This window comes from Rhinolophus ferrumequinum, chromosome 3 (assembly GCF_004115265.2).
Source record: "Rhinolophus ferrumequinum isolate MPI-CBG mRhiFer1 chromosome 3, mRhiFer1_v1.p, whole genome shotgun sequence".
NCBI classification, from domain to species: domain Eukaryota; kingdom Metazoa; phylum Chordata; class Mammalia; order Chiroptera; family Rhinolophidae; genus Rhinolophus; species Rhinolophus ferrumequinum.
Genome location: NC_046286.1, coordinates 31,523,790 through 31,540,782, shown reverse-complemented (window position 1 = coordinate 31,540,782; position 16,993 = coordinate 31,523,790). Strand labels below are relative to the sequence as shown.

The 16,993-nt window shown below is 34.8% G+C and overlaps 1 protein-coding gene across 5 annotated transcripts in view; it reads right to left on the bottom strand.

The window, feature by feature from the left end:
• Positions 1-16,993, bottom strand: part of ADGRB3 (adhesion G protein-coupled receptor B3) — a 677,430-nt gene that overhangs the window by 34,675 nt on the left and 625,762 nt on the right. For 4 of the 5 annotated variants that reach the window (XM_033102727.1, XM_033102728.1, XM_033102731.1 and 1 more), the window contains 3 exons: positions 15,483-15,568; positions 10,023-10,121; positions 9,528-9,699 (listed from right to left, as the gene is read on the bottom strand). In XM_033102727.1, the coding sequence (XP_032958618.1) occupies positions 9,528-9,699; positions 10,023-10,121; positions 15,483-15,568 (357 nt within the window). The remainder of the gene's footprint in view (positions 1-9,527; positions 9,700-10,022; positions 10,122-15,482; positions 15,569-16,993) is intronic. The other variant, XM_033102729.1, reaches the window with a different exon arrangement.

Here is a 16,993-nt window from a genome sequence, read left to right as displayed (position 1 = left end):
AATTGATTTGGGATTTTCCCTTTATGACTCCTGCAACGGATCCTATTGGGGAGACTATTTCTTGTCTACCTTCAAGTATTATGTGCCCTGACGTAAAAACAAAACACAATAAAACAAAAAGATAACAAAAATGGCTGTTTATAGTTGATGGTCTTGGGGGCGGGGGACAGGGGAGATCACTCAGCAAAGCCAAACTTCCATAATATCCCTTCACAATCGGATTCCAAGTAAAGAACAAACCTATCACAAGGACATTTGAAGAACATTAAATCTTTTATTAAACAAGTGAATAACCATGAATAGATGAATAACAAACACACAACCCATATATTTTGATCACAAGATGCCTCTGCAGCAGCGTGTCCTTTCCATTTCCTGAGGCTCATTAGGCTCCTAAAAGCTGTTGATAGACATTATCACAAGTAACTTCTTATCCCAGTCAATGGCAAGGTCATTTTACTACTATTTTGTTTCCCTGACTTCACATTATTGACATTCTCCTTGTAGTTTATTATAATCTGTTCTATTAGATTAAAACACAAAGCTCCAATGAAGTGGCATTTCCCCTATTTTGCTGAAGCACCACTGTAGAGATGGCCAAGGTAAACACAGAATGATATAAAATACCCTGCCCCTATTTTGTTGTAAGATGTGCATAGTATTTGTGTTGGACAGAAAAACATGGAGCCTATTAAGTTATTTTCACCTCCTCTCACTCATATCATAAGTTATTAGCAATCTCTTTTCCAAATTGCAAGATTTGGGACGTGACATAGTGTCGTCACCACCACATTCTTGGCTAACCAGTTCAATCATGAGACCTTGGTCCATTTGTATTTCCCCACCTCAGGTTCCAGTCCTGCTGAAGCAACCACTACAGGTGTGGATTAAGGGAGTAAAGGATGGACTCAGTGCTCTCTGACCACTGCCATTCTCTGATTCTAATATTTCTAAAGTTGGTAATTCCTGGGGGGAGTTGCCTGATAAAAGTGAGAAAGGTAATTTTCTTATTTTCTCTTGCAAACACATCAGTAAAAGTGCAGGTTCAGTGAAATCTAGTCTGATCATCTTTTTTGAAGAACTGGATAAATATTTAGAACCAACTTTTCCAGCTTCTCCCTTGAAAGAGACATGACATGGACAAAGTTAGATTCTTTAGATATAAATGCTTTGAGGCTCCTCCTTCTAGATAAAGTGACATATTAATAGCCAAAAATTGGTGACGAGTATAGTGCTTGCCACATGACCACTGTGTCTGTTATGCAGAAATGTGCACTGGGGGAAACCATTATGAAAGTATGTGTGTTTTTAGAAAACAAATCCTAAGAACAAATATCAATGACATAGGTGCATGCTAAGTTTTTGTTTGTGCCCTGAGACAACTGTTAAAGAATAATTTATAAAGGAAGATAAATAATATGTTAAAAATCTTGCCTTCCAAGAGCTTGTCACATGAAGATGTTTTCCAAATCTATTTCTAATTACTAAAGATGGCATTTGGTGATAGCAAAGATTAACTGGTCCTTGCTAACCACTCTTTTTTCAGACGTTTAGAGTATAGCTGTCAAGGATATTTTTGTCTGACAATGAAATATGCAAAACAACTTCTATAAGTTTCTCTTTGAAACCCACTATCTGATAGCTTGAAGAAAATATAAAAGAAATCTAACTCTTTTTTCATAACACACACACAGGCAAAATCAACACATTAAATTACCAAACTCCCAAATATGACAATGGGTTAAGAGCATTTCTCCAATGGAGAATGATGTCAACTTCATGAATCAGTCAATGTTATTCAGAAGAAATATAAAACAGAAAAGCATAAAAATTCTCTAGTAAATTCAAGGTCATTTAAAATGGTCACATAAATGTCATAATTTAAGTGTCAGATTCATGTCAGATTCTGACACTTTTAGTGCCTCTGTTACTTCTAATTCAGAAAGATTTGCAGGAGAAATTCCAATTATTCCAAATGCTCCATTTGATTTTTTAAAAATCTTTAAAATGCATTCAGGTAATCTATATGAATTAGCCTTAAATATTTGCGCAGCCCTGTCAGGGAAGACCAATTATACTAGATTTTCTTTCAAGAAAACAGTGAGACATCTTTGGTGAATCAATGTGAATTGTACTGATGGAGAACAATTGGATTTTTTTTTTAAGAAAGCAAGTCTACAAGGATCTTAAGTCCAGACAAGAAGAAAGCATAAAAAACAAAGAGTCTAAAAATAGTTATCCCATTCTGAAATTAAAATCTTCTGTGCCAATAGTCATATTTACAATGCTGGATAGTAATAGTCTCAGTGTCTTTCTTGCCTTGTGATGAAGATTGAAGAAGACGACTTGTTAAAAGATTCAAATACTTATTATTTAAGCTTTTTAAGCTGACTTTCTATTTGAGGAGGACAAGTCACTTATTTTACGGCTCAATTTGATTTAAAAGTTATTTTTAGATATTAAATGCATCATAACACTGAGTTCTTATAATTGTTTTTGTAATTCATGTTAGATTAGTAAATGCTATTTTTAAATAAACTTGTATAGAATAATTAAATGTTTAACAAATTATGGCACACTTAAAATCTAGAGTTCAAAATTTCTTCTCTTTATAAAACTGCGATAGGTCTTTTACCTTAATTGCCAACCAGACTGAGGGTTAAAAAGAATCAGGAGAGTAGCAAAGAACAGTTGTGTACGTAGCCTTGGAATATTTAGGGGACTTTAACGAAATCTGATGTCACGTTATGAAATGGAAAAACAGAATGGCCAGAAACATGTTCAAAAATAAGGTGAGGTAAAAAGAATAAGCTAAGCTAAAAAAAAAAAAAAAAAAAGAATAAGCTATCAGGGCTGTCTGAAAGTATCCAAAGGGGGGCATCACCAAAGGTGTATCCCTACTACTACTTCCTGCTGGGCGCTGCTCTAAAAATTCCCAAAAAAGCTATAAACCCTTTTCTTGTGGATGGATTCCTGCATGAGGCATGAGTTCAAAGAGGTTTGCAGGGGTGTGTCTCGCCCCTGTCTCTCTCCCATGGGGTCAGCAATTTGGTTCAACTCCTCAGCAGCAAGCTGAGGGCTTCTCGGTTGGTGCTCGCTCTGAAGGCAGCTTGGCAGAGTATCACTGTGCAAGTTGGTACCCGATTTAGAAATTGCTGGGGAAGAGCACCGAGAGATGTTTGGCAGTGTTGCAGTTAAGAGAAATCTCACAGGCAAGAGCTGCACCGTTTGAAATGGGCTCGACACTTAGCTACCAAGCAGCTCAGACCCAAAATCTTCATCTTTTTTAGAACATGTACTTTCAGTTATTCTGAGGATCATGTTAAATCAAGAAAGGAAATAAAATCACATTCTTGAAATTATTTCAGATTGTTACTGGAGGGAAAGGGAGTTTCATATGTGTTCTGTGTTTTTATTTTTTGTTCCCTGAATTTCACCCATACTATTGTCTCTCTTGATTCATATTTGAATAAATGACTTAATTCTTTTTAATCATATTAAATTTCTTGTAACTTAATTATTAAGTGAATAAGACTGTTCTGAATTTCATGTGTATTACGCCAGTTGACATAAGCAACATGAATGACTTCACATTATAAAAATGTTACCTGACTTCTCTGATAACAAAGAAAAACAAAAATGTTTGCTATTGCCATATAATGAAGGAAAAATATGGACTTCAGTCCCAAATTTCAGTCTTAATAACTTTCTATTGGAATCCTCTAACACCTAAAAGATCTTTCACTTAATCTCAAAATTATGACAGCTTTTCCCTTTTTTGTATCAGTTTTGGGGGTCACATAAGCTTTCCTAGATGACATTTCACATACGTGATCTGAAAAATTTCTTTAGCATGCAAATGAGAAAAGGAGGAAAGGGAAGTTCTATGCCAGACACCACTGCCTGTGTCTTCACAGAAGATATTTCATTTTAGCCTCATTCATTTCATTCACTTTGAGGCAAAAAATAAAAACCTAATTCCTGACCTCTTATTTCTTGTATTTATTTTAAACCTTTATTCCAGACACATTTAACTTCCTGTCACTAGTTTAACAATGTTGCAAAGTGGGACCCTAGGATTCTGAAAGGAAAGGGGGTTGGGATTTGCCTGTCCCTGTGCCCAGGTACTCAGATTTTTGGATAACAGCAAGCCAAGGTTGGGCGCTACCTGGCAGACACGTCAGAATTTGCCAATCTCTGCCATGAACTCTGTGGCTCAATTTGTTCACTGATGCCATTTTACTCATCTGATTTCACGCTTTTGTTAAGCTCCTAAACCTCTGTGTGGATTTAGAGAACCGCATGTGCAGATTAATACTGATGCAAATATTCATGACCTAATTGCCATCATGCTCAAATCAGGAAAGCCTAATCTGGAAGAAGAGGTAGGATTTATATTCTCCTACGTAAGAAATGGGATGACTATTGGATGAAGGGAGGTTGGTGATTTAATCCAGTTTTATTGGGGTAACATTTCCAGATTTACATCCTATTTTATTAAAAACAACTCTCCCTCTCTTTCTCCTCTCTCTTTCTATATATATATACACATATGTGTACACATATACACATATATACGTATATATGTATATGAATATATGTGTGTATATGTACATATATCTACGTGTGTGTGTATATGTGTGTGTGTGTGTGTGTGTGTGTGTGTGTGTGTGTGTATATAATTTCTTTTTGACCCTTCAATTCCGCCTGTGCCTTCACAGAGAAACATAAAGCTCTTAGGAACCTACTCCATTCTCCCTTAAACCTCTCATGAGCAAGCTAGAACTATTAGGATGAGTACCATAACCTTCCCATCCTGGGCCACTCACTCTTTAGAATCTATTGAACAATTTTCATGACACCACTCACAGTGGCCTCTCACTATGGCCACCAAATACCCCAAACAAGAAAGCTCTAAAGCATCAATCAGTGCTATGCCCTCAAATATCATCAGTATTGTATTTCTCTTAGTTCTGCAGTTATAGCCACTAAAAAAATAAAAAAATAAAAAAAATCACTCTAATGTTCAGGATCACATCACTTGCCTTATGCCTTCAGGTGCCCCAGGTGGTGATAGAGAAGAATCAACTTTCTACTATTTGCCATAAACTCCATTCCATGGAAACCATACGTCTAGTAACCTCTTTCCATCTTCCTCTACTTGAAATTTTCAGTTGCTTAAAACTCCAACTCCATTTTCCCCTGAGGACCTGATAAGTTCTGAAATCTCCTATCACGTACTCTTTCATCTTCAAAGACCAACTGCTGAAAGCCCTGACTACCCCTCACTAAGGGAGGGCACAAATAAACCCTTCCATAGTAATAAGTCACACCTAATTTCCTTGTAAATAGTTAAGCTTGGCGATGCATACAATTCTCCATCTGAACTGTATTATATGAACTCTTTTCAAATTGCTCTCTCGTTATTTCACTATTACTGGCTTCATTTTTAAAAAACATTTATTTATTATTTTGGTGGAGAACATTGGTTTTAGATTTGATAGGCAGGGTGCTTGTCTGATTTATAATTTGCTCTCATGTGTTTGTAAATCATTTTGTTTATCTGCACTCTTTAGGCAAATAATAAGACTAAATGGGAAATCAGCAAAAAAAAAAAAGAGAGAGAGAGAGAAGAAAGAAAGGTAGAGGGGAGTGGAAGAAAGAGAAAGAAAAAGAAATCTGCTCATATTTATTTTAAGCATTTTGCTACAAAAATTGCTTCATGGGTTTGGATGAAGATTCTGGGGCCTCATCTGGTGCAGCCTAGACCTCCTGCCAGCACTGGGTAAAGAGAAAAGAGCTTGGCCCTGCAACCCAAGCTACCGGATAGCCACAGGATCCTAAAAGACTGATACAACAAAATTATCTATTTAAGCACTTTCCTTTTTTCCATCCATCTAGTGAAAGGGTTTATTGTAGCTTATATTGTATCACAATCTTGTTATTTCCCCCCTCTGACATCTAGCTGTAAGATTGTCTTAGAGCCTGGCACAGAGAGAGACAGGGGAGATGAAAAGAATGTGCAGGCACCAAGAAAGTGGTTTCCTAGCAACAGTAACTATTTCAAAGATTCCATAACTCATGTGTAGTTTGAATTTCCATAGCCGTGTGAAAAATAGTAAATAGATATCATTAGGTGCTGAATGCAAATAAATTCTAATCAAGAAATGACTGATCAATGGAGGAAGCATTATATTTTTTTCTATTGGAGTCTGTCTTACTAAGTATGATACTTCTTAGCTCTTAAGATCTAGGATTTGTTGCTGAAAGTAGTGTGTTGTGATAAATCAGATAGTTTAATTAAAAAAATATATTCTTATTGCCTCTTTTTCTCTTTTATCAGAGGCAGCTATATACTAAAGCAATTTAAAAGAGAAAGGTTTTCCAGAAGAAGAAATTATATTTTCAAAAATACGAATTTTATGAAGTTTAATTATTAAATGTCAGCTCTGGAGGTCACAACAAATTGTTATGCAAATAATCAATTTGCTTTTAAAAATTTTTTTCTTTTTTTGAAAGTGGACTATAACTGAATTGACAGTACCAGAGTGATCATTTCTCCCTTCCTGCTTGACATGACATGATTTCGGTTATAAAATTGGACACACTAAGAACAAAGGCACTTTTTAAATAAATTAAGCCCATGCACATCATTTTGAAAATAGCACAGTTATAGTATTTCATTTCTTTACTCCTTCTTAAATTACAAGGTTATAGTCCTCCCTTGTGTGTATCTAACTGCTTCATAGGAAGATTGCAAAAGTAAATACAGAGAAAGCCTGTTGAATTCATATTGAAACAATCAATAAAGACTAAAAACAACCAAATTATGTTAGTGTGTATCAACAATACATAGAAATAGAAAAAGGTATATCTGTTTTCCATTCTCTCAACTGAAGGAAATAGTTCTTACATTGCTTATACACTTTTAAGGAAGAAAAATCCATGTGGATTATCTTGAGTCATTGTGAAGACAATCTTTTAAAGGGAAAAAAAAAAGCAGTAGAGATAAAACTGTGAGATCTCCTATGGGATTATCACGTAGATTACTAGATGTAAGTCTTTTCCCAATACTCTACAGGTAGCTCTTTAGTCCATTTGCTTTGGCATATTTTTATGGAATGTTTTGTTCACAGGAGACACCAAGGGCATGAGCAGAGGCATCTTTTCTGCTGGGCTGTGGTTAATGCCAGGGCAGTGTGATCACAGATCATAGGCGCTAGACCCATCGGTAGTATCAGGCAATGTACATTTAGAAGGTCAAAAAGAACTTGTGTGAACCCAGAGGCCTCCTTACTATGTGGTCCTTGGGATTTACAAAATTTAAACAAGATTCTTTCGTGTTTTTTTTTCTTTTCGGTTTTTCAGTAACAGTTTCCTTTGAGGAGCTTTGAAAGAGATGCTCCCTGTAACTGAAATCGGCTGTGTATTTACAGGAACGCTACAGGTATTTTTAAGGGTCAATGTAAGAATATTGGACATACAATTTTTCACAGTAGTGTTGGAATGAAAGATAGTTATGACACTATCTGCTATGAATTTATCAGTTATAAAATTATTCAGTTTAAGCTAATTATTGAAAATGCAATGGTAACGGGGCCACTAACCATGTCCTTATTCCCTATCGATACCGGAAACACATTTACAGATACCTATTTTAGTAGAATCGTTTATGAGATGATTTAATTTAATTATCCTCAAATAATGTTTTGACAGTTACTATTCCCATCAGCAAGTATAAAAAAATTTCTGATGGAAATAAATTTTTGTGCCAAATATTTTTCTTCATGTAAGCAGCAAAAATTTGATAATAAGCCATCAAAATATCTGTCCCCTTAAAACCTGAATATTTTTATCACCACCTAAGGCTATCTAAAAAATTCATTTCTGAAGAAAAAGAGAGGCTTACATAGAGGTGGGACACTTTTCTCCTCTTTAACATCTAAAGTATCACGTCTTTTGAAAATTTCATGCAACTACATCAGGAATCTTGCTTAAACCAGCACTGTTCATCCTTGATCATCAATCAAAAATACATATGTGTCTATTCTGAACAATTGTTACATAAGCATATTAGAGATAATATTAATACAAAAGACTCACAAGATAGTTACAGTTGGAGAACAACAGAACCCTAAATTATTCAACTCCCTTTTAACTTTTGCTTAACTTTGGTCTATAAAGAATTTGTTACTTGGAAGATTTTTAATACTGATATTCTAGGTAGAAATTTGTGATGAGGGAATAATAAGGCTTGGCAACTGTGAACTAAATCCGATTTTTAAAATGATGAAATACCCTCCCTTTGCAATGTGAAATCACTATTCTTCTGTTTTCATTGTTTTTCATCATATAATGTTCTTAGAATACACATGTGGGTTTATTGCTGACATCTGTATCATACTAAAGTAGCTCAGAGATATTGTTCTCCCCATCTGGCAAATGAGATAAAAACCTTTGGTTACCTTCACACATCACTGTAAAAGCTATGTGGTGAATATTTATATACACATGTGGCTTTTTGTAATATGCACATCATAATAAAGTTCTTGTACTAGAGAGGTAATGCAAAATGACAGCATAGACCGTTTTCTCAAAATTATTAGCATGTCACTGTGTCACTGTGTGTTTTAGTTGCCACCATCCCTAGAGTAAATGCTAAAATGACTCATAAACCTTGTAAATACTGTGTCAGTGCTTGCAAACACTCAGAATAATTTTGGCACTGGTTGGAAAAAATATTCTATCCCTAAACAACTCACGTCTGAAATCTATCACTGTTCTGAGTGGATTTGGTGCAAGTTAGTGTCTCCACTTATAAAGAATCACTTCTTTCCCTCACTGCTGGCAATAACCTCAACCATGACCTGGAAAAATGCTGTGATAATAGATCTGCAGTTCTTGGGGGACCATTACTGCCTCTCATGTTCTACTGTGCACGTTTTTTTTTTTGTATTTTCTGAGCATACACATCTATATCAAAATCATTCATCTGTAATAACCTTAACCGCAACTTAGTATAGAGACAAAAGAACCTCATTAATCTTCATCATTTTCTATCTAAAACAAAATTAGTTAAGTATGAAGAATGGGGATATGCTGTGTGTAGAAGCACAAGGTAGGGAATGGGTTTAAGAAATATCACTGCATTCTGTTTATGAACTATGCCTTTTAAAAAGATGACACACTACCCACTTACCCACCAGTTTTTCTAAAAGATTTATCTATGCCTATGACTCAATCATAACCCTTTTTGCATTTATTCTCCTTGGTCCTTGGCACCTCTGGCTATGTTTCTCCCTTGCATAGTCCCAGCTGTTTTAATCCATCACTTTCAGAGTCCAAGGAGCCCTCTTGGACTTCACCTTAAAACTTTATTTTAGATTTGACCCCCCAAATGATTGTCTTTAGAGGAGACTAGCTTTAATCTAAAGATCAAGATATTAAAATAAAAGGTCATGTTTGTTAACAAGGAAAACACTCTCCTAAGCATCATTCTGCTCTCTCATAAGAATTACATATCTCACCTCTCTGCGAAGAATGCAGTGGACCATGACTATCACAAAGCCTTGCAATGAATCAAACACAGCAAAAAGTATTTGAAACAATATGGAGCGTTTGTCCGTCATGGCCAGAACTGCAGACATCCACGTGAGAGCCAGGAGGGGCAACACCACACAGGAGCTCCAAAGAGATGCCCTGTTAAGAGACAGAGAAAGCAACCTTACGAAGTGGCGTGTCACACCGCAGGCCATAACCAAACCCCCGTTCAACAAAGCATTCTTTTATGTGGCACCAAGACATTAACTTGGAAACCACAAAGCAGATAACATTTGGTAGTTTTATTTATTTATTTTTTTATAGACAATCCCACAACATAAAGGCAGTTGCCAATTATAAATAGTTAAGTATGCTCTTAGCTCCAGTATTAGCAAACATGATTTTTTTTTTTTCATCATAGCATTTTCTCACATGCACTGTAAAAGATTTGTAACAAGAAGATGTAAATGATTGGGACTAACATGGCATTACTGGCGGTGGTGGCTGACAAAGCTGTTGTTGAAACTACTCCACACTTGGCACATTTGAGCGTCAAACCGCTATGAGGCTCACTCATCTGACTGCAAACAAACAGAACACCCACAAAAAGAACAAAATATTGAATTGTCACCAAAAAAAAAGTTGCTGCTGCAAGTTAGCTTTTAAATATGATTTCATGCAGAAATGTATATTCATCAAAGATGAATGTTCTAGATCGTTTTCAAGATGCATTTATACTACACATTATTTTTGTAACATTTACCTTTTAATAATATGGGCCTTTGTTGCATGCGAAGCACAATTCCATCACTTACACCATAAATGGCCCTTGGGTCTACAGATCAAAGATGCCCAATACACTGAGTTAAACATAAGCATGTGTTTGTGTAGACATACAGTGAAAACCCTTTATTCAGACCCCTGATAATCAAACAAGTGAGGACTCCAAGCTGCAAAGATTTTCATTGTCATTTGCAAAAGGTACATACTATCAATTAAAACCTTTTGAAATGTAAACATGTATCTCAGAAGTCTGATATAGGAAGATAATCTATTTTAGGTGTGTAGTTAATTGTGGAAGATGTAGCCTTTGTCTCAAAAGATTTATATTTTTAAATTTCTTATATAATCAATGCGCTGTCTGTATTTTAGGAAGATCTGAATATAGGGGCTGATGAAATTTGATGAAATATTAGTTGATAATAAAAAGGGTGGTAGTTTTCTGCTTTAATAAACACATTTAACATAATCATTAAGTTCAAAATATTCTTCCTCAACATTTTGCCATAGATGCCAACTAATAGCATTTAAATGGTCTATTCTAGTCTAGAGGATTTTGCAGGTAAATATGAATTCAATAATTCAAGTTCAATCTACTATGTCATAGTAGCAAAGTCACACTACCCAGAAAAACTTCATGAACATTTTGCTTTGGAAAAGAGTCCTTTGAAAATGACTGGTTTACTAGAATACAATCCTCTTAGGGAAAAAAATAAAGAAATCACTTGAATAAAAATTCAAAACACCTTGAAATAATTTCCTGTCATGTACCGCTCTCATCCATTCCCATGAGATATTTATGTCTAAAATATAAGTTTGCCTAATGAGCTGTTTTTTCCTTAATAATATTATAGTGGATTTTCATTACCATGTGTATAATAAAAGTGGCAGAACAGAGCAAAATCCTAAGTCTCATAATTCAGAATGTTTCTTTTAAAGAAGTGTACTGATTTGTGAATAGTGCCTGTATGGGATAATAAATCTTAAAGCTATTAAGTAAGTAGATTGATCAGTAGACCCTATGAGAAGAAGCAAAGCTTTCAGAGTTCGACGTAGGGGTGGGGAATACTAAATCATTCACTTTACTGATTCAACCCTGGACATTGTACTAACCACATCTGTCTAAACTTTTCAAAATAATAAGTAACCAATTGCCTACCCACTGTGGTTCCTGAATGCATCACTGCACATGCCAATGTGTTTGAAACTACTGCGAAAGGACTACCTAGACCGGTATTCCTCCAGTGGCTGAACATCAGATGTATATATCCAACTCCAAAGACTCTAATTAAATGGGACCCAGGCATCTGTATTTTTTAAAGTTCCTTAGATTATTATGATGAACCAAGAAGAATGAGCCTCAACTCTTCTAACTATTCATTTGAGTGTCTTCAATCTTGTTAAGTCCCACCAGATTAATATTAAAAGGCATGCCTGAGTCATTTATTGTTCCTTTATCACAAAAGAAAGGCTATTCGGTGTTGGTGCTTCAAACACAGACGTGACTCTTTCTCAATTTTAAGGTTACTATGCTTCTGGACTCTAAAATAAGATTGAAAAGCCAAAGATTACTAAAAAATAATTTTAGTGCACAATATAAACAAGTATTTTAGCTTGAAAAACTGTAATTTGATCTAAGTATGGGCTTTTCTGAAAATATATTTTAAGACCGTATTTGAAATGCTCATTTCTCCTTATTTGAGATTTATTTGTGACTGACTAAATTTACTACACATACTTTCCTTAGTCAGAGCTAACTGTTGAAAACCATGCTTGACGTTAACTGGTTGGACACCTTTGGAATTCTTAGATAGGAATGGAGCAGAAGAATGATAGGTTACCCAGAAAAAGCTAATATTTTGTCCTATTTTGCATGGCCACTATAGAAATTAATACAATCTTAAGAAGACATAGTCTAGATGCAAAATTGAGTTGCTGCAATGAAAAATCAGATCTTGTTTCTTTGTTATGGGGAAATTATGGATTTATAAAACAAACAAGCTAACAATTAAAAGAAAAAATTAATTTCCCATTAGGTCAGATGTAACCAGTATCCACTAGAGCACTAGAATCTGAACGTGCGTCATTTCACTACTCTCTCCAGGTTGTGGGGTCTTGGAGTCTACAAGTTCTAGTTCCCTTCAACAGTTTTCTTTATCTTAGAAAAATAATTTTTTTATCAGACTAGTTTCTTGTTAATACTATAAAATATTTCCCAGAAAGCAAATATACCCCCCTCCCTTTGGAAAAATCTCATGAGGTTTGTACAAGATCCTGGTACTGTAGTCTGCTTAATTTCAGGTAGACATCGTAAAGCAATTTAAAGTCTGTAGTAGATAAGAAAGTTACACTGCAACAAAAGAGAGAAAATATTTTGTTTGAGATGTTCTAAAAAGACACATGTCATTTTATCTTATTTTCATTCTTTACAATTATAATTTTACATAAGCTGTGTTGATATTTGCAATAAATTCCCCCTTGGTAAATATATTTTATGTATTAAAATTTTTAATATAACTTGGGCATTATAAAACTTGTCAAGCTATTGTATTTATTATTCATTGACTTATTTGTTTATAAATATTTATTGAGCATAAACTATATGCTTGGCAGTTCCTAATAATTGATTATAAAAAGAAGAAAGAAAACAAAGAAATAGAAAAAAATGGGAGGAGGACCATCTTAGTACCACATTTGATTCTAAATAATATTTCAAAACACTTGATATATATGTATATTCATAGAACCTGAAATGGTCAATGTGTACAATTAGGGAGATCAATTGTTAAGTTAATCGATTAGTTTTCTGCTCAATGTTTCTTTAGTTAATTCTGGTTATTTGTTCTTCACTAAAGTCTTCATTGCTGCCCTTACTAGTTTCTCTGTGAAGTAAAATTAGCTTCAAACACTCATATCTTCTAAAATATTTCCTTCAATCACATTTTGGAATAGAAAGCACATTTCAATCTATACATACACACTTAAGCTAAAATAGCATTTTATGTTATAGATAAAAAAAATTAAACCTAGGGTCATTCATTTATTAATAGTTCTTTTCTGCTTTGGACAGTTACCAATATTCTGCTCTTAACAACATTTCTCTTTTTCAAGCAATGGCCTTTGAACCAGAAAACCACTGCTTGACTCAGTTTTGCCAGGGAAACAGATGCAATTTTTATCATATTTTTAGAAATAGAGGTTTTAAAGTTAATATGTAGATTAAAATGGGTAATTTCTAAATTCACAATGGGACAATGTTGTCATTTCTCCGAAACCTATGTTACCGCTTACAAAGAGCTATGTGAATCAAACTGGATATTACATGTAAAATAATTAAGTGAGAAAAAAATATTGATTGCAAATTTAATGAATCCTCAGCACTATACTTGTTCTGATGATCTCATCCCTTGTTTTGACCTCAATGTCATGAATGGTAGAATCGCGACAGCTGGACTTGTAGAAGTCACGGTCCTTTGAAAACAACCTGTCCACCTTAGCTTCCTCATTTCATTCATCATAACTCTAGCTACCATCTTTTGAGGGCGGGCTTGCTATTTACTAGGTACTTTTATGAATGCTTTATGTATTAATACATTACATTCCATATGCTCTATTATGAGGTCAGAGTTATTATCCCAATTTTACAGGTGAGAAGACTTAGCTGCAGAAAGATTAAGTAACATGCCCAAAGACACACATAGCTAGTAAATTGCAGAGCTAGATTTTGAGTATGGCCTTCCTTTTTTTTTCCTTTTTCCCTTTTTACATCAAAGCTTTATCTTAACCACTAACTACCCCACAGCCCAATTAAAAAATACACACACACACACACACACACACATATACAAGTTTACACCACTAGAGTTTTATACGTGGTATTCAGTATGATTAATTTATTCTTACTTCACAATTCTGGATGGAAATAACTGAAAAAGCTCTTGCTCCAATTCCAACCATATGTGGCAGCCTAACAAGAGTAATCGTGTAAAAGCTTCAAATTCAAATGGTACAAAAAGCTCAGTGTCTGTACAACTTCAAGTGTGCCTATTTAAAGATGGTATGGAGACTTGTCTGAAGTAAAAAAAAAAGTCTCTAAATGGAAAGTGATTCCCACCTCAGAAAGGAACCTCCAATGATGTTTTTATTACACCATTGGGGTTTTGATGTTTGATATGAATGATATCAAATTTTTATATTGAAAGCCATTAAACTTAGTCTTTTACTAGGGAAAAAAAATACCTGTACTGTCTTATAAATCATTATATAGATTATAAAAACACAGAGGACCTAAAATTCTCACCAGTTGGTCATCAAATACTATGACTATTAAATAATGCCATAAATTATTACAGAAATTAGAACAATTGTAGGGTAAGTTGTGAATGAAGGTATAGTTAAACAGAAAGGAGAAAGCTATAAACACTTTATAAGAAAAGATACAGAGGGAAATTCAAAGCCATTAATCATTCAAGCCTCTACAAATTTTTATTATGAAGTGATGATATTACCTTAAAAGGCTGCTATCAGTCTGCTTATGGAAGTTATTAAATCATTGGACATGGTGATATTATAATAATGCTTTTCTAAATTTTATAAATGGTTAAAATGTGCAAGTGAAAATTTTGAGTAACTGTAGCAAGTTATAGTCAAAATGTCATATAGAATGAGAATATATGACAAGAATAGTGTTTCATAAAAGATTATTTCCAGTAAAGACTTTTTCTGATATATACAATTAATCAAATAAAGCGCAGTATTTTCACCTTCTTAAGGTTTGCTTGTCCCGCCCGATTCACTTATGCCTCATACTGACATTAAGTTCAATTTGCCCTCCTTCCCTTTGCAACGGAAACTAAGGACGTTTGCAAATCCACACTTGAGGATAAGTATTTTAAGTCTAGCCTTTACATTTAATCTTCTTATCTTATAAACAGGCAACGTACACAAACCCAGATTTTCTTAATGGTCTTTTGAATTATTTTTAGATTTTGGCCCTATTACCTAAGAATAGCACATTGAAAACTTGAATGGCAGAATCTATCAGTCACACTATTGCCTCAAGAACAAAATTCAAGGCAGTCAAATACAGTCAGTGATGATCTGGGATTGGAGTATGGGATTCACTGGTAAAGAACCTTGAAAATCCACTAGTTGCGGCTTACCCGGCTCTGTGTTTGAGCTTTTTATCTAGGATCCCATCTCTGGAAACAAGTTTATTAAATACCAAAATGCCAATCACCATGTTGACCTGTCAAACAGAAACAAAGGTTGACCTTTCAATGATATTGAAGGGAATTGGGTCCCTGTTTCTCCTGAACACCCTTTTTTTATCAAATTTACAACCACCACAGAATTAAATACTCACAACAATAGTGACATGAAGCACTTCTCAAGTATTTTATAAGTGCATAAAGGAACATGAAACGCTTTAACAATGCTGTGTTACTTTCAAGTTTAAAGGACATTGAATACCATTGATTTCAATGCTTTGCAGTTAACACTGAGTAAATTAACATTCCATTGCCTAACTTTTAAATGGTGCCATACTCTGCCAATCTGGCATTCTTCTTTCTGAGTCACCCGGAATAAAATCGATTGGCTAAATGAGTTTTACCCTATGCCCCAGAGACAAAAGATGTTGAGTCTCACAGTGTGAAGCTAGAGGAAGCCCTGGCTTCCAAGGGGGCTAGGGATGTGTCACTGCTCCCAGCAAGGAGGACAGAGTGCCTAAATGCCTCAGGCTATGTGGCTGTGTTTCCTGTAGGGTGGGAAGCATTTTGATGCTCCGTGCTTTTCTCCACAAAGGTAAAAGCCTATTCAATTTGCCAAAATCCTTTAAAAGATGGACACTAACCCCACTGCTGGTGATATGCTATACTGAACACTTCTCAGCATTTTCTAAGATTCTGTCACTCTCACTTAAAAGTATTTAAATACAGCTGCAATAAAATCACACATATTTTTTTTTCTTTCTCAAGGAAAACTGTTAAAAAGCTGCAGAGGTAGCTATGGTCCATTTGCAGCCGCTCATTATGTCAAGCGCCCACGCTTCTCTAACCTACCCTCACTTCCCAAGAAAGAAATCCAGTCCAACGCTGAAATCAAGACAAACAAGGACAAATATTTCTTCTTTGGTCCTTCCTGCTCTGTACCCTCCACAAACAACAGACTCTTGGTGCCCCTCCAGCGCAAATGGTGAAGACGGTATCGAAACTACTTTTTCACAAAAATTTCTCAAATTAAGCAGGATGACTAGTTAAGAAGAAAGAAAAATGTCCACTTCCCCTTCAATAATACACTTTAGCCAGATGAACTATAAAGCTGAGATCTATTTAATTGCTGGTGTAAGGAAGATACAAAGTACCAGTTCGGTCTAGGCTTTAGGAGGTGTCACTCTTCATAGCTTCCTGATAAGATACCATTTAATTAAGAAACTTATTCATCTTTGCACTTCTCATTATTTGAACTAAGAGGAAAAGTGTATTTCATGGATTCTATGAATCTCCAATTTAACCTAATGAGGCAATTCATCACCACTCCAAAAACCATACTTTGGCCTTTCAATTATACACATACTCTTCATCTCTTTATTTTAGGGTTATATGTATATTCACCTAGTAGCTTTGGAAAATAATTTAATTGATTAAAAATTCAATACAGCAGACAAAAATAT